This window comes from Eurosta solidaginis, chromosome 1 (genome assembly GCF_040869045.1).
Source record: "Eurosta solidaginis isolate ZX-2024a chromosome 1, ASM4086904v1, whole genome shotgun sequence".
NCBI lineage: Eukaryota > Metazoa > Arthropoda > Insecta > Diptera > Tephritidae > Eurosta > Eurosta solidaginis.
Genome location: NC_090319.1, coordinates 248640548 through 248659888, shown reverse-complemented (window position 1 = coordinate 248659888; position 19341 = coordinate 248640548). Strand labels below are relative to the sequence as shown.

Sequence of the window (19341 nt, the reverse complement as noted above, 5' to 3'; positions counted from 1 at the left end):
AAAAAAAAGAATAAATATATCGTTTCACTCCGCTTTGCATATTATTTTTTGAACTAAATTTTTTTTTTAAGAACTGCGTAGTAGTAGTGCGAAAATAACCACCTATGACTTGTTTTCAAACAAAATGAACAGATTATATTGGTTTACTTGGGAACTAACTTAGCTTCTTAGCTTCTTTTTCTGTTGGGTTTATAATGTTGAAACATACTATCATTGTTGCTTGAAGACAATAAAATCTCAATTTAAGCTTTTTTTTTTGTTTATTCAAAGATTTTTTATAAATTTTTTTTCCTCAAATTTAGTCGTTAACAATTACTTTCAATCCCTGTTTCTAACTGTGCGTCGAAACATTTCAAGGATTCAATGAAAATTAGTTGAACAAATTACAAGTCTCTCGAAATTCGGATTGATATTTTACACAAAAAAGAACTAAAACTTTCATGCAGATTTTTAAAAACCTCCCAATTTTTCTTATGTTTTTGAGATACATAGGTTTAGCTAAAGAGTACATTAAAGTTTTCTCTAGAACTAACGAAAATAAACAAAACTTGTACAGCTAAAAAGTTGCCACAGAACATTATAGTCTTAATAACGTGCCCAAAAGCAAGGATTCCGTTATTTTTTTTTTTTACTTTAAGATGTTTAATTCATCGAGTAAAATATCTAGCTATTTGATGTGAAAGAATTTGATGTTGGTTCGCCCAAGCCGTAGTGCCAACATTGCTCTGTGATGGTAATAGAAAAAGCAACGTCGCAATTATTACATCGACGTTTCTTCCAGCACTCTTAATCTGGCTCCCAACTCTGTATACGGCAAAGGGCCATTAACATCTACAACACTCCCCAAATCCTTCAGGAAGTGTCCTTATTGTTAAACTCTTGACGACTTTGTATCGTATATCAGGGGTTTGAAAACAAATTTAACTGCGAAACAATTAGGCAATTCACAAGGTGTCCTATTCGCCGTATGTGCTATGCTTTAATTAAATTTAATTTTGGAAACCATGAAAACAACTAAAATCTTAAAATTTTACATGGATACGTCATTATTGTGAAGTGCCTAAATATGTTATTGTAACGAATTTAGGGAAATTCCGCTTATTCCGAACCTTCTGCTAACGTTCGAATCGCTAAACTGTTGAATAAATAACTCCAATATTCAATAATGCAAAATGGTCTTTATTAGACTACTTTGAAAGTACTTCACAATAACACTTATACTTCACAACCAATAGCGTGCTTAAATCAAAACTGATTCTGATTTCTCAGCTTGCGCTGCTTTTATACTCTCAGTTTTCTCGTTCATCCATTTCTCCTAAGGTCTAGTCATTTCGAAAACTGTATTCCAGAACAATTGTATCCCTTGTTTGGTTATTATACATGTATACCTATTTGCAGTTTATGTTTCTCTTATACGTGTGTATATGTGAGGACTACTTCGGCTATTGATTACATGCGTTTGTGAGTATCTCTCCGCTGCCTTGTATGTATGTGTGTAGATGATGATTGATTTGTTTACGTACACAAGAGTGGCAGCTTGCTTTGTTGTTGTTGTGCCTTCATTTAACAACCGCTTAGTGATGTTAGTATCACTTAGTGATGCTAATATTCGTCGCATTATTTTTATATCACGTTCACAAATGTATGCCTTATATCACTAAGACTTAAAAAAATGTACATATATCGCATGAATTAGGCCAGAAACATTTTGCAATGGATATTGGAGCCAAATAATTTTCATTTTTTCTGTGTCGGCATTCCTTTTTTCTATCATTAACATTATTGGTGCAATAAAAAATTATTTTAAGTGCAAAAATTAAATTATTTTAAAACTCATTCCATGAACTCAACTCAGCAAAAGGCAAAAAAATGTATAAGCATTCTGAGAAACATTTAGTAAGGAGTCCAAACAAAAAGAAGCTGATTACCTCGCGATGTAAAATTTCTATCTCAAACTTAGGATTTTGCAGTTAAAAAGGGGAAAAAATTGTAAATTCATTGCAAATGTGAGTGAGAGAAGAACAAGCCATAAGCTAATATTTTTTGTATGTTTATCAAAATTGCTTAAAAGTAGTGAAAATGGAACTTAAACAAGCAATTTGCGAAAAAAATTGAAAATATAAGTATGTCTATAGGAACAAAACTCACTTGGAAGCCGGGTGGTAGGGGGTCATGTTGTATTGTCAATTTAATGTCATCTCCAGGTTGTACCAGCTCCATCACAGCTTCTTGATGAGTTGCGCGTGAAATATCAACATCATTCACTTTTAAAATTCTGTCGCCCATACGTAATTTTCCACATTTATGTGCTATGCCATCGGGCACAATCTGAAATAAAATTTTTATAATTACATTTAAAACAAAAGCAAATATAATTTTAGAATTTTCTTAGACCTATTTTAACTGAAATTTGCTTACAAATTCAGTGGCATTCTAATTTCTATTCCCAAACAGAACATAATATAACCGTAGACATTACATTTGTATATACAGTGGCTCACAAAAGTATTTTGCATGATGTGTGCGCAAATTTCGAATATCCTGCAAGCTTGATAGACATATTTCATTTTTCAGATGGGTATTATTATCACAATATAATTACTAAAGAGCTCGTCTTAACGGAACTGGGATTTTTACCCCATTAGGTTACTACAACAAGAAAACAGCTAGGCAACAAGATTCTTGTCTCACAAAAATATTTTGTCTATTGCTTTGAAAGCCGGTCGAAGCTGTGATTTGTTTGTTTTTCTTGTTATATGAATACTTTTTAACACCAAACACTTACCAACACCTCCTCAAAGTACTGACATAAATACGGTAGAAAATGTTTGGTACTATCTAAAAGTTGACGCGCACAAACATAAAATTTTGTTGAAAAGTGCCTTAAATATATTCTGCTCGAAAAATGAGAGAGTTCCGACAGAATTTTGCAGGAAACTGGTGGAATCTATAACAAATCGTTTTGATTCTGTTTCAAAGTATTAAATAGGATTTACTTAGATTTTTTTACAAATCCTTGTGAAAAGCAAAATACTTTTGTGAGCAAAGAAATGTGGATTTTTTACGTTTTGTGTAGCTTACGGAAAATAAAAAATATATTTTGAATCTTAGATTACTTATACAACTAGTTTGAATCATTAGCTTTAATACCACTGAAGCTTTTTTACTGAATAAATAATACAATATAAAAGTTGTCAAAGGTTTTTATAATCAGCTTCGAATGTAAAATACTTTTGTGAGCCACTGTATATATGTACACTTGCGCCGAAAGGAACGAAACGCTCGAAAAAGTTTAAATTCTTGTAAAAATGATAATAGCAAAGTCCAACGCTTAACATACTTTAGTTTGAAACACAATGCCCTGACGCCGCGAAATAAACGCGACGAACTTTGCCTGGTCAAAAATAGAATCCCCGTAATTACATGAACGTGAACACAATGAAAGTGAAGAGCGAAATTTACGCGACGGCATTTTGCGACGATAGATTTATTTCTATCGTCGCCGCCGGGCGATGCCGACAAACATCCCAAGGGTTGCCGCTGTTAAATTTTTTTAAGTATAAAAAAAGAAAACAATATCCAAAAATAAAATTGGGTGTTTTTTTACACATAATTCTTAATTCTACTGCCAAAACACGTTAAAAAAATTGGGAGGAATATCGAAAGACGTGTTTCGGTATCATTATTAATAAACCGTCAACTATTGCTTTATATTATTAAAAAGTAATTAGCACAAACATTTGCTAAATTTTAGTTTTTTCAATCAATGTTTTCAACTAACCGGCGTACGTGCGCTGTATATATGTAAACTGTATTTTCTAAATTAAAGGGTTGTACTAAGTATTAATGTTCGCCCTCTGGATTTGGATTCCTGACAACCAGATGTGTTTTTCGATACAGCTCTTAACATTTTGGGCGTGCTTTAGCAGTCATGTGCTAAAGCAAAGAATTAAAAAAGTTTTAATTGTTTTCATCTTTATTTTTAAATACTGGCCACTCTGAATAAAGAGCGCAAATTTCGCCCGGCGTCATTGTAAATTTTACCAAGTAGCGCACATTCGCACATTCATTTTTGTGAAATTTTACACTTAATCTGTGGTATTGTGGTGGTCAAAAAGGTTTTATGCAAAAATACTTTGGCTTACAACGCGACAATGTATTTCGTAATGTCGAAGTACTTATATGTGTATGTATTTGATGTGGAAGCTTGCATTTGAGAACACGGTTGCCACCTCAGTCCATTTGGACAAAAAAATGGCCCTTTTCAACTTCATATGGTCCGCTGGTCCCTTTTTCTTAATTTTGGTTCTTTTTCGGCACGGATTTGGTACTTTTATTTCTTTTTCACTGAAACAAAAATTCAAAATACTGCCAATAAAAGTTTCGGCATATCTATTACCCACACATAATTTTCAATTTACTTCTGTAAACCCATTATGTACATGTAGCTTAAGCTATTAGAAGTTAAGCAACCCTATTGTAAATATTGTAAAACTATCGATATGAAAATAGAGGGCAACCTTGAAAATAAATATGGTGACCGGCACTTCCGGTAAATCTAAAGACTAGAAAAGTCGTGTTTCAACTTAATCATTAAACATCGTATAAAATAGTTGAAATACCTAACCAACTTACACTTCAATGGAATTCTTACAACGAAAATTGCTCTATCTATAAAATGTAGCAGAACAATGACATTTCACCCGGTAGATAATTTAGGCAAGGCATTAAAAAGGGAAGTGTTGAATGTTCGGGCAAACACATTGTCATTAACTTTTGATGAAACAACGGACTTATCAGAAAAAAAAACGTGTTTTAGTGGTTAGATATTTCGATCGGTATTCAGTTATTACACAGTTGAAACTTTTAAGACGCTTGATTTTTAGTCTGAGTTCCAACTCTCACTTACTGAATCTAGGCTCTGGTATGAAGTTTGAACTGTTAGGGAAAAAGTAAACATCTATAAAAATAGCATTAACACCACTGCTTAGTTTTATTTACGATTTACTGAGTGTGCCACAACGCAATTTTTTTTAACCGTTCTTTAATAAAACCTAATTGCGCTATGCAATTTATTCCATAGCAATCAAGCAAAACTAGGTTCACAACGTTTGGTTGGCGAAAGACATAGACTAATCCTAGAAATGTGAACATATAATACCTAAAGGTGCACTTTATTTTTGTTTGTGCAGTTTGAATTAAAACCAAGTTTCTACTTTATTAAAATTTTATATATTAAACCATTGAACCACCCCAAGTGTTTGTATACCAATAAAAAACCTAAAATTTGGTCCTTTTTTTTTGAGATCTAGTCTTTTTTTCGACGCATTTTGGTCCTAAATGAAAACATGGTGTGGCAACCGCATGTGACAAGGTTGCATTTTTCAGAACTAATTTTTTTTTTTTAAATAATGAAATAGTAGTATGGAAGCGACAGCCATAGTAGTAGACATGTATGTGAATATTAGCAAAGTTTAAACAACAAAGAATTTTTTCTTTGAAAATAATCTAAAGGAAGATGCACACGAGGCGTATCTTCATAGACGCGTATTAGGTACAGCATAAGAAATCTTGAGCCGTAGAAAATCGTAGCTGCATTCCATATTTTGTACGCGTCTACGAAGCTATGTCTCGTGTGTATCTTGCCTAAGTTTAGCTTCTTACGAGATCCAACATTTTTAATTAATAATGATAAATAACACGTGAAGCAACTAAGCTTAAGGTGACTTTTGAGTCGTTTTGGCACTTGCGTTGCGTCTACACCTGACTTTGAACATACGCGCTTTAATTGCTTCAATCTATAAGCAACGCACCGCGAACGTCAAAGCAAAACACAAATAATTAAAAACTTAGGGTTCTTCTTGAAGTTTCCTGGATTTCTTGAAAAATATAAGAATTTATATCGCCGTTCAACTAAATAAAAGACATAATTTTGTATTCATGTCGATTTCGTGATCGATCAGGAGAGACGGTGGAACACGCGACGCAATCTGATGAGGGCACAATAGATCAACGGTCGCAGTTCAATCCCCAATAAATTTTCTATCTATCTTCGTGTTATAAAAATAGTTGTATTTCACTTTTCCTCATGTAACAGGGGAACCCTTAACGTCTGTTATTTTAAAGTAACCCCTATTTGACGAATCACTGAACGATTTCTTTCAAATAAAGTGTTTGTTATCGTTCACCGAAGATGGTGAAAACGGCCCCTGGAATTGTTACCTTATATAGCCAAAGAAAGTTATGCATAAGCAAAATTTAGTCAGCACAAAACGAGTAGTTAGAGAAAATTTAAAATATAATGCATATGTATTAAATGTATGCAATTTGTGAAATCATTTTTATTATATAAAATTAGTTTGACATATCAGATTTGTCAATATTATTTTAGTCCTGCTACTTTTAACACGTTTATAATATTTAAGAAGTAAGAAACATGATTAAAAAAAATACGTTTTTCATTTATTTTCATTGAGGAATAAGTTCGTAAAAATAAAAAGCAGATTTTTGTAAAGTGCATGTGAAGCTCCATAGATAAAATGAGTAATAAAGGACCATTGGTTTATATATTACATTTTTAAAATGAAAATCTCCCTAAAAAAGTAATATAATGAACATTGGTTTGTATATTACATTTTTTAAATGAAAATCTCCTGCTAAAAAAGGAGCGAAACCTAACTACATTTTTTTCATTTTCGTACTTAACTACACTCCCTTTTGTGATTCAGGATTTCGGGAAAATTTTGAAAAAACTCCGAACATCAATTCCTTCATTATATGATATTCGACTGCCTAGTCCACTGCCTTCCACTCTATTCGCAACATAAGCTCTATTTAAGCTGCCAAACTATATAGTAAACAATGCCCGGCATTGTGTTTTGAGTAGACGAAATATCTGGGCGTAATTTGAAAAAATGTCATCGCCCGACACGGCGTATAACGTCATCGCTCGGCATTGTGTTTCAAGCATTTCACAGCATGACAGCCGACGCGAATTCCAACAATTGTATTCTATTATTATTCACCAGCGAGAATGTATGCACATATACTTACGCATTGTAGTTGGGACAGGGCCGGATTATCAATCACAAGCGCCTAGCCATAGTTCTAAGTCCATATTTCGTTATATCAGAACAAAGCCATGTGATAGAAAAACTATGAAAATGAAAAAAGAGCGCACTCAGCAATGCTGGGAAGCGCCTTTCGTGTTCTAGGCGTTGTCGCGCGAAAACGAGCAAAATGGCTTGTTTATCGCAACTTTGATGTGCAGACTCAACAGGACCTTCGGAATGGTAGGCGAGCACGCTACCTAGTTGAGAGATGTCTGTGTCTACTTTTCTTTTATTAGAGCTCACGACTTGTTCCAGAAGAGACTTCTCACGAGATCCTCGAAACTCGAAAAGCTCGCCAGCTTCTCGACATTCAATTTTATCGACTCATTGGCTGTTTTATTTAGAACTTACGATATATTCACTATACCACAACTAAAAACACCGAAATGCATAGAATATTGCCAATGCAGCAACTTAACTGAATGTCGAGAAGCTCGCGAGATTTACGAGTATTTCTAGATACGATAATCTCGCGAGAAGGCGAGTTCTCGATTTCTATGGTCTCGAAGTTCTCGTTTGTGTTCGAGAAGAAATCTTCAGCTTTAGGTTTTATAATATTATCAAATTACAATTTATGAAAGCACTAGCAGACCCGTCAGACGTTGTTCTGCCCTAAATTTGATCTATTTGCATACATTTTAATAAGCTTTTTCCGTTTAACTCTGCCCTCCCCTCTTATTTTTCTTTATCCTTTTATTCACTCCTCCCTCCGTCTTTTTCGGTTCATCTATCTCTATCTTCGTCTCACTCTATCTCTTCTCCATCTAGTCTCCTTCCCTCTTTTCCCTTCTCTCAAGTTTTTTCCACTCTTCTTAATCCCTTATTGCCAGTCCCAGAGGGTGGTATGCATTTTGTTCCAGTCCCATTCCGAGTCCCAGTCCCACTCCGAGTCTCAGTCCCAGTCCTAGTCCTAATCCCATTCCCAACCCGTCTCTGGTCTACTTCCCGGAAAAAAGGATTGTAAATACTAACATGTATAGACAAATTTATATACCAAATTTCAGGCAAATCGAATAGGGCGTATGTATGTAAATAGGTATGTGGGTATTATTAATTCACGTCTTTATTTCGGCTTCGCATGCATATTTATCAGTTTTGCCAGGTTGATGCGACTAAATCGAACATCACAATGAAAATTACTTTAAAGCACACATCAACAGCTTCAATTTGATATCCATAATGTAAAAACACATCCTAGTGTTACCCTGGTCTACGTTTTGGCCTATATCTCGAGACCCTAGTCACCCACGGGTACGAAAAATACTCCGTATCAAAGTACTCATAAACAGCTTCCATTTGATACCCATATTGCACAAACATATACCAAGATTACCCAGGTCCACGTTTTGATCTCAGGACCATAGCCAGAATGGGATAAAAAGTATCCTATGTCTGCCTCCTGGTTCTAAGCTACCCCCACCAATTTTCAGCCAAATCTGTTCATCCGTTCTTGAGTTATAAAGAGTGCAACTAACGCCACTATCTTTCATATTTATACTTACATCACATTAGAAACTTCAAAAATAACAGCATTTCTCCACTATTTAATGGATGTTATTATAATACAAACCTTCCTCTTCAATCATTCTATCTATTAAAAAAAAAGCGCATCAAAATCCGTTGCGTAGTTTTAAAGGTTTAAGCATTTAAAGGACATAGGGACAGAAAAAGCGACTTTGTTTTATACTATATACTGATAGTGATAGTGATACATGCAAAAATACCAAAAAATTTAACTTTTGTTTAAGAATTTTAAGGAAATGTGCAATATTTTTAGCGAAAGAGTATTTTTCAAGAGATGTATGCATTCTTAACCAGGGATGCACCTTAACGTTAAGCTAATCGTTTATCAAAAAATTTCCACCGTTTCCGTTGAAACACTTCGAAATATTATCGATAAAGAAATTATCAAGATAAATTGTATCTCGTTTTTAACCGAAACGAAAAGCTTTCGTTAACGTTAAAAACGTTAACAAAAACGTGATACTTTATGTTTGAATTGTGCTGGCAATGCTATAGCCATGGTGAAGCCGTAAGGTGGCAACAACGAGCGCACATACACACACAAACTCTATGTAATTTGTTTGTGTAATTCGTTGGTGGTAATGTCAAAAATACTCTGAGAAATGTTTGTACTGTCAAAATTCATGAGAAAAGTTGCAATCAGCTTGGCTAATGCTTTCACCTTTAATGACTCCGCCATCAATCAGCTTTGCCAGCATAGTTTGAAATTAATAATCAACATAAACGATTTGATTTCGTTTTGATATGGCAGAAAACGAAACGAAATCATTTCGTTAATTTGACGATCTTAACGTTAATAAACGAAACGAAATGACTTCCTTTCGTTTATTAACGTTGATTATCGTAACGAAATGATATCGTTTCGTTGGTTAAGCATGCCTGTTCTTAACCATTTATTATTATTTGTGTATGTACATACATATGTATGTCAAGCTGATATGAAAACACATACATACCTATAAACCTACGGCCGAAGTTAAATAACGCAGCGAATGCTATGTGTACATATGTATGTGTCGCATCATGTCTCACTCAAAAGTAATTAGCGCGGACAGTTCACAGCGAACAATCACACACACGAATTTTTTGGTAAAAATGTTACTTTTGTTTAAACAATTTGGCTGATATAAGAAAGGAATCAAGTATTTTTTTTTTTTTTTTTTTGATGCAGATCGAAGGTAAATATTTCAAAGTTTTACTGAAAAGTAGAATTTTTTAAACACACAATTTATGATTTTCACTACATTTTGGCAATTTGCCACGCCCCTATAATATATATCTTCAAATTATATTAACTGTGCCATCTCACGTAGCTAAGCTTTCAAATGCAAAAAAACGTTTTAAAATCGGAGCATTCTGTGTGAAGTTATGTGCATACATGGCATTTAGCGACTTTATTTTATAAGATTTACTAGCAGACCCGCCAGACGTTGTTCTACCCTAAATTTGGTCTATCTGCATACATTTTAATAAGCATTTTCCGTCTAGCCCTTCCCTCCCCCCTCTTCACTTTTTCTTAATCCTTTCATTCTCTCCACCCTCCGTCTTTTTCGCTTCATCTATCTCTATCTTCGTCTCACTATATCTCTTTGTCAGTCTCCTTCCCTCTTTTCTCTTCTCTGAAGTTTTTCCCATTCTTCTTCATCCCTTATTGCCAGTCCCAGAGGGTGGTATGTATTTTGTTCCAGTCCCATTTCGAGTCCCAGTCCCACTCCGAGTCTCGGTCCTAGCCCTAATCCCAGTCCCAGCCTTTCTCTGGTCTACCTCCCGGAAAAAAAGGATCGTAAATACTAATATAGGCAAATTTATATACCAAATTTCAGGCAAATCGAATAGGACGTTTGCAAATAGGTATGTGGGTATTATTAATTCATGTCTTTATTTCGGCTTCGCATGCATATTTATCAGTTTTGCCGGGTTAATGCGACTAAATCGAATATCCCAATGAAAATTAGCAACAGCTTTCATTTGATATCCCTATTACAGACATATTCTAGGGGTATCCGGGTCCAGGTTTTGGCCTATATCTCGAGACCCTAGTCACCAAGGGGTATAAAGATTACTCTGTACTAAAGCACACATCAATAGCTTCGATTTGATACCCATAATGTAAAACCACACCCTAGTGTTACCCTGGTCCACGTTTTGGCCTATATTTCGAGACAATAGTCACCAATAGGTATGAAAACTTCCCTGTACTAAAGCTCTCATCAACAGCTTTCATTTGTTATCCATATTCTACAAAAACATTCTAGGAGCACCCGCGTCCACGTTTTGGCCTATATCTCGATACCCTAGTCACCCACGGGTACGAAAAATACTCCGTATCAAAGTACTCATAAACAGCTTCCATTTGATACCCATATTGGACAAACATATCCCAGGATTACCCAAGTCCACGTTTTGATCTCAAGACCCTAGCCAGAACGGGACAAAAAGTATCCTATGTCTGTCTCCTGGCTCTAAGCTACACCTCCACTAATTTTCAGCCAAATCTGTTCATCCGTTCTTGAGTTATAAGGAGTGCAACTAACACCACTATCTTTTATATTTATACTTACATTACATTAGAAACTTCAAAAATAACAGCATTTCTCCACTATTTATTGGATGTTATTATACATATAAACCTTTCTCTTCAATCACTCTATATACTAAAAAAAGCGCACCAAAATCCGTTGCGTAGTTTTAAAGGTTTGAGCATTGAAACGGACATAGGGACAGAAAAAGCGACTCTGTTTTATACTACGTAGTGGTAGTGATACATGCAAAAATACCAAAAAATAAAATTTTGTTTAAGAATTTTAAGAAAATGTTCAATATTTTTAACGAAAGAGTATTTTTCAAGAGATGTATGCATTCTTAACCATTTATTATTATTTGTGTATGTATATACATATGTATGTCAAGCTGATATGAAAACACATACATACCTATAAACCTACGGCCGAAGTTAGATAACGCAGCGAATGCTATGTGTATATACGTATGTGTCGCATCATGTCTCACTCAAAAGTAATTTGCTCGCACAGTTGATACCGAACAATCACACACACACACGAATTTATTGGTAAAAATGTTACTTTTGTTTAAACAATTTGGCTGATATAAGAAAGGAATCAAGTATTTTTTTTTATGCAGATCGAAGGTAAATATTTCAAAGTTTTACTGAAAAGTAGAATTTTTTAAATCCATCCATCCGTTAATGAGTTATGGCTGTATAAACCAAAATTGTATGATTTTTTACTACATTTTGGCAATTTGCTACGCCCCTATAATATATATCTTCAAATTATATTAACTGTACTATCTCACGTAGCTAAGCTTTCAAATGAAGTTATGTGAAGTGAAGTTATGTGCATACATGGCATTTAGCGACTTTATTTTATAAGATTTACTAGCAGACCCGCCAGGCGTTGTTCTGCCCTAAATTTGGTCTATCTCCATACATTTTAATAAGATTTTTCCGTCTAACTCTGCCCCCCCCCTCCCCCCTCCTCACTTTTTCTTAATCCTTTTATTCACTCCTCCCTCCGTATTTTCGCTGCATCTATCTCCATTTTCGCCTCACTCTATCTCTTTCTCAGTCTTCTGCTCTCTTTTCTCTTCTCTAAAGTTTTTCCCATTCTTCTTCATCCCTTATTGCCAGGCAAATCGAATAGGATGTATGTAAATAGTTATGTGGTTATTATTAATTCATGTCTTTATTTCGGCTTCGCATGCACATTTATCAGTTTTGCCAGGTTAATGCAACTAAATAAATCGAATATCATAATGAAAATTACTGTAAAGCTCTCAGCAACAACTTTCATTTAATATCCATATTACACACACATTCTAGGGGTATCCGGGTCCAGGTTTTGCCCATATCTTGAGACCCGAGTCACCCAGCGGTATAAAAATTACTCTGTACTAAAGCATTCATCAACAGCTTCAATTTGATGCCCATAATGCAAAACCGCATCCTAGTGTTACCCTGATGCACGTTTTGGCCTATATCTCGAGACCCTTCACCAATAGGTATGGAAACTACCCTGTACTAAAGCACTCATCAACAGCTTTCATTCGTTATCCATATTCAATAAACACATTCTAGGGGTACCCGCGTTCACGTTTTCGCTTATATCTGGAGACCCTAGTTACCCGCGGTTACGAAAAATACCCCGTATCAAAGTAGTCATAAACAGCTTACATTCGATACCCATATTGTACAAACATATCCCAGGATTACCCAATTCCAAGTTTTGATCTCAAGACCCTATCCAGAACGGGATAAAAATTATCCTATGTCTGTCTCCTGGTTCTAAGCTACCCCTCCACCAATTTTCAGCTAAATATGTTCATCCGTTACTTCCTCTTCAATCACTTTTTATCTATTAAAAAAAGGCGCATCAAAATCTGTTGCGTATTTTTAAAGGTTTAATCATTCAAAGGGACATAGGGACAGAAAAAGCGACTTTGTTTTATCTATGTAGTGATGTACATCGATACATACCTATAAACCTACGCCCGAAGTTAAATAACGCAGCGAATGCTACATATATGTACGTATGTATGTGTCGTATCAAGCCTCACTCAAAAGCAATTAGCGCGGACAGTTCACAGCGAACAAACACACAAACACATTTTTTGGTAAAAATGTTAATTTTGTTTAAACAATTTGGCTGATATAAGAAAGGAATCAAGTATTTTTTTTAGATGCAGATCGAAGGTAAATATTTCAAAGTTTTACTGAAAAGTAGAATTTTTTAAATCCATCCATCCGTTTATGAGTTATAGCTGTGTAAACAAAAATTGTATGATTTTTTACTATATTTTGGCAATTTACCACGCCCCTATAATATATACCTTCAAATTATATTAACTGTACCATATCACGTAGCTAAGCTTTCAAATGCAAAAAACCGTTTTAAAATCGGAGCATTCTGTGTGAAGTTATGTGCATACATGGCATTTAGCGACTTTATTTTATAAGATTTATAGATAGATTATATATATATAGATATAGATACCTGCCTTCAGCAATTTCTACGAATATGACTTATATTTAGATGGTAAAATGATCTCCAACTCACCTTTCATACATGATATTACCAGCTTTAAAACTCAAATAGTATTGACTCTCATTTTGAAAATCTCTCTCTCAGGAAAAAATTTTTTTCAAGAGTAAAACCCTATATCAGCAACTTCCGTGTATAAAAATATTTTGATTTCGCCAGGTTTATCTGTCCGTCCGTCCGCGGTCAACGTTTTTAATAATACCTGCCTTGCCAATAAACTAATATTTTCAATTCTCTGCAATAACTTCTATCAACAACATTTTTTGTAAAAATAACTTCCATTCGAATAGCATAGACCTCTATCTGATTTTTAAACTAAAGAAATCTGAGTTTAGAATAAAAACTTGGTTTGAATACACAACGGGATATTTTATCATCCATAAGGAAATTTACAGTACAGCTGCCAAACCAATTTTTTTATATTTCTAAAAAACTGGGTTTTTGCTGATAGAGGGTACGTATCATTACAATTGAGTTTTTTTGAATATTTTAAATAGGAATTTGTGTTTCTGATTTGTGTATTATCACAATTTTAACATATACAAGTAAGGAGGGCTAAGTTCGGGTGTAACCGAACATAACATACTCAGTTGAGAGCTATGGAGACAAAATAAGGAAAATCAATCTGGGGTAACCCTGGAATGTGGTTGTATAACATGTGTATCAAATGAAAGGTATTAAAGAGTATTTTAAGAGAGAGTAGGCCATAGTTCTATGGATGAACGCCATTTAGGGATATCGCCATAAAGGTAGACCAGGGTTGACTCTAGAATTTGTTTGTACGATATGGGTATCAAATGAAAGGTGTTAATGAGTATTTTAAAAAGGAGTGGGCCTTAGTTCTATATGTGGACGCCTTTTCGAGATGTCCCCATTAAGGTGGACCAGGGGTGATTCTATAATGTGTTTGTACGATATGGGTATCAAATGAAAGCTGTTAATGAGTATTTTGAAAAGGAGTGATCCTTAGTTCCATAGGTGGACGCCGTTTCGAGATATCGCCATAAAGGTGGACCAGGGGTGTCTCTAGAATGTGTTTGTACGATATGGGAATCAAATGAAAGGTGTTACTGAGCATTTTAAGAGGGAGTGGGCATTAGGTCTATAGGTGGACGCCTTTTCGAGATATCGCCATTAGGGTGGGCCAGGGGTGACTCTAGAATGTTTGTACGGTATGGGTATCAAACGAAAGGTGTTACTGAGCATTTTAAGAGGGAGTGGGCATGAGGTCTATAGGTGGACGCCTTTTCGAGATATCGTCATTAGGGTGGGCCAGGGGTGACTCTAGAATGTGTTTGTACGATATGTGCATCAAACGAAAGGTGTTACTGAGCATTTTAAGAGGGAGTGGGCATTAGGTCTATAGGTGGACGCCCTTTCGAGATATCGCCATTAGGGTGGGCCAGGGGTGACTCTAGAATGTTTGTACGATATGGGTATCAAACGAAAGGTGTTACTGAGCATTTTAAGAGGGAGTGGGCATTAGGTCTATAGGTGGACGCCTTTTCGAGATATCGCCATTAGGGTGGGCCAGGGGTGACTCTAGAATGTGTTTGTACGATATGGGTATCAAATGAAAGGTGGTAAGGAGTATTTTAAAAGGGAGTAATCCTTAGTTCTATAGGTGGACGCCTTTTCGAGATATCGCCATAAAGGTGGACCAAGGGTGACTCTAGAATATTTGTACGATATGGGTATCAAACGAAAGGTGTTACTGAGCATTTTAAGAGGGAGTGGGCATTAGGTCTATAGGTGGACGCCTTTTCGAGATATCGCCATTAGGGTGGGCCAGGGTGACTCTAGAATGTGTTTGTACGATATGGGTATCAAATGAAAGGTGGTAATGAGTATTTTAAAAGGGAGTAATCCTTAGTTCTATAGGTGGACGCCTTTTCGAGATATCGCCATAAAGCTGGACCAAGGGTGACTCTAGAATGTTTGTACGGTATGGGTATCAAACGAAAGGTTTTACTGAGCATTTTAAGAGGGAGTGGGCATTAGGTCTATAGGTGGACGCCTTTTCGAGATATCGCCATTAGGGTGGGCCAGGGTGACTCTAGAATGTGTTTGTACGATATGGGTATCAAATGAAAGGTGGTAATGAGTATTTTAAAAGGGAGTAATCCTTAGTTCTATAGGTGGACGCCTTTTCGAGATATCGCCATTAGGGTGGGCCAGGTGTGACTCTAGAATATTTGTACGATATGGGTATCAAACGAAAGGTGTTACTGAGCATTTTAAGAGGGAGTGGGCATTAGGTCTATAGGTGGACGCCTTTTCGAGATATCGCCATTAGGGTGGGACAGGGGTGACTCTAGAATGTTTGTACGATATGGGTATCAAACGAAAGGTGTTACTGAGCATTTTAAGAGGGAGTGGACATTAGGTCTATAGGTGGACGCCTTTTCGAGATATCGCCATTAGGGTGGGCCAGGGGTGACTCTAGAATGTTTGTACGATATGGGTATCAAACGAAAGGTGTTACTGAGCATTTTAAGAGGGAGGGGGCATTAGGTCTATAGGTGGACGCCTTTTCGAGATATCGCCATTAGGGTGGGTCAGGGGTGACTCTGGTATGTTTTTGTACGATATGGATATCAAATTAAAGGTATTAATGAGGGATTTAAAAGCGAGTGGCCCTTAGATGTATATGTGAAGGCGTTCTCGCGATATCGACCAAAATGTGGACCAGGTGATCCAGAAAATCATCTGTCGGGTACTGCTAATTTATTTATATATGCAATACCACTAACAGTATTCCTGCCAAGATTCCAAGGGCTGTTGATTTCGCCTTGTAGAACTTTTTCATTTTCTTCTACTTAATATGGTAGGTGTCACACCCATTTTACAAAGTTTTTTCCAAAGTTATATTTTGCGTCAATAAACCAATCCAGTTACCATGTTTCATCACTTTTTTCGTATTTGGTATAGAATTATGGCATTTTTTTCATTTTTCGTAATTTTCGATATCGATAAAGTGGGCGTGGTTATGGTCAGATTTCGCCCATTTTTTATACCAAGAAAAAGTGAGCTCAGGTAAGTACGTGGGCTAAGTTTAGTAAAGATATATCGGATTTTGCTCAAGTTATTGTGTTAATGGCCGAGCGGAAGGACAGACGGTGGACTGTGTATAAAAACTGGGCGTGGCTTCCACCGATTTCGCCCATTTTCACAGAGAACAGTTACCGTCATAGAATCTATGCTCCTACCAAATTTGAGAAGGATTGGTAAATTTTTGTTCGACTTATGGCAATAAAAGTATTCTAGACAAACTAAATGAAAATGGGCGGAGCCACGCCCATTTTGAAATTTTCTTTTATTTTTATATTTTGTTGCATCATATCATTACTGGAGTTGAATTTTGACTTAATTTACTTATATACAGTAAAGATATTAAATTTTTTGTTAAAATTTGAATTTTAAAATTTTTTTTTTTAAAAATTGGGCGTGTTCTTCATCCAATTTTGCTAATTTTTATTTAACACATATAGAGTAATAGTAGTAACGTTCCTGCCAAATTTCATCATGATATCTTCAACGACTGCCAACTTACAGCTTGCAAAACTTTTAAATTACCTTCTTGTAAAAGTGGGCGGTGCCACGCCCATTGTCCAAAATCTTACTAACTTTCTATTCTGTGTCATAACGTCAACCCATCTACCAAGTTTTGTAGCTTTATCTGCCTTTTGTAATGAGTTATCGCACTTTTTCGGTTTTTCGAAATTTTCGATATCGAAAAAGTGGGCGTGGTTATAGTCCGATATCGTTCATTTTAAATAGCGATCTGAGATGAGTGCTCAGGAACCTACATACCAAATTTCATCAAGATACCTCAAAATTTACTCAAGTTATCGTGTTAACGGACGGACGGACGGACGGACGGACGGACATGGCTCAATCAATTTTTTTTCGATCCTGATTATTTTGATATATGGAAGTCTATATCTATCTCGATTCCTTTATATATGTACAACCAACCGTTATCCAATCAAACTTAATATACTCTGTGAGCTCTGCTCAACTGAGTATAAAAATTTAGTTTCAATCAGAAGTAAATTTTTAAATGAAACATGGCACTATGGTGATTTATTACTCTTTGGACAGCTTCAATCAATCATAGGTATGTAAAGCATTAAATGTACGAAAACATCAGCTCTGATAATGGAAATTTTAAGGGTAATTAATAGAAGTTTTTGCATTCAGCAAATTGAACAATCACTAGCGAAAACGTCAAAAGTCTTTCTACATCACCTACCACCATTAATTGAGCTCGGGACGCAATTCAATCAGCTATGGATTGGCATATTGGCTTCCCAAGGCGATTGACATATTGACCAAGGGCTGTAATTTCATTGTAGCTCCATTCAATTTGCTGCGCCCCGCGGCGCCCCCAGCTCATACTGCCGTTCCTACCCATATCTACAATCTCCGTAGCAGAGTAGGTAGCAATGCTGAGCATCAGCCCTTACCTCCATATTCTTCTCCCCCTCTTCACGGCAATAGCACAGTAGTAGGTCAGGGAAAGATTCTCTTAGTACCTAATAGCTTGTGCACCATTTGCCACAGAATATGTTTGCTTGCGACATCTGCCCAATGCAGTTCCTGCCCTAGAAGGTGCAACTTTCATAGATGTTTTGGTCTCAGCGACGGCAACCCCCCGACGGGTTACATCGCGCCAAGTTGCCAGGCCGCAAACCCAACTACACCGGGTATTTCGACGATTTTACCCAAGAACGTCCAGTCCCAAGGCCACAAAAGCACTTGCGACCTGGCCTCCCTGGCGCTTCAGAATACTGCAGTCAAAGTGTAATGTGCTAACCAGGAAGATCACGGAGATAGTCGATATAAGTTTTCTAATGTTCCCACTTTCCTCTTTTGAAGTTGATGAAAGTGCGTTTTTTTAGTAGTTAACAAGTCCTGCGCTCACGATGATTATACAGACAATAGCTTTGCTGCCCTCCCTTTTACGACTGTTGCCCATCAAGGGGAGCGTGCTTTCCTCAAGATCATCGAATCCGCGTCGGCTAGTTTTATTCCCACCGAAAGAGTCCCGGAAATCCAGCCTTGTTTACCAGCGGACGCCGCAGCTTTAGCGAGAGAATGTGACCTTATAAAACAGCACGACCCCGGCGACCCCCAAATAAGAGACATAAACCCACAACTCAGATTGCTTGTGGATGAACACGAGCGGGCGATATGGGAGGAGCACTTAAAGAATTGTAACTTCTCTACCGGTGTGGGTAAGCTATGGTATACCGTGAAATTTCTATCGAACCCGATTAAGCACAACGACAAAATATATGTACATCGTCTTTGGCGATAAAGTGCTGTCGGATTAGAAAAAATGCTCGAGCGCTTTCTGTCGACAATATGTAATACATTCTGCGGTTGACAAATCCAGACGGCGGGCCAACAAACGCGCACGCAAGCATAAACACAGCGCGTCCCCAATTACCATCACCGCCAAAGACGTTGAAGATGCCGTCGTAAATGCTAAACAATCTAAACAGTAAGCCCAGAAGGCATAGCCATACCGATGCATAAAAAACTTGGCAAAGCGAAATTTAATTATATAGCGCTTGTCTTCAACCTGTCCCTGTTAACCTTCGTCATCCCCGAAAAATGGAAAATAGCCAGGGTGGTTA

The 19341-nt window shown here is 36.4% G+C and overlaps 1 protein-coding gene across 21 annotated transcripts in view; it reads right to left on the bottom strand.

The window, feature by feature from the left end:
• The window catches only part of scrib (scribble), a 696032-nt gene that overhangs the window by 218129 nt on the left and 458562 nt on the right, over positions 1-19341 (bottom strand). For all 21 annotated transcript variants that reach the window (XM_067760306.1, XM_067760307.1, XM_067760302.1 and 18 more), the window contains one exon: positions 2149-2328. In XM_067760306.1, coding sequence (XP_067616407.1) covers positions 2149-2328 — 180 coding nt within the window. The remainder of the gene's footprint in view (positions 1-2148; positions 2329-19341) is intronic.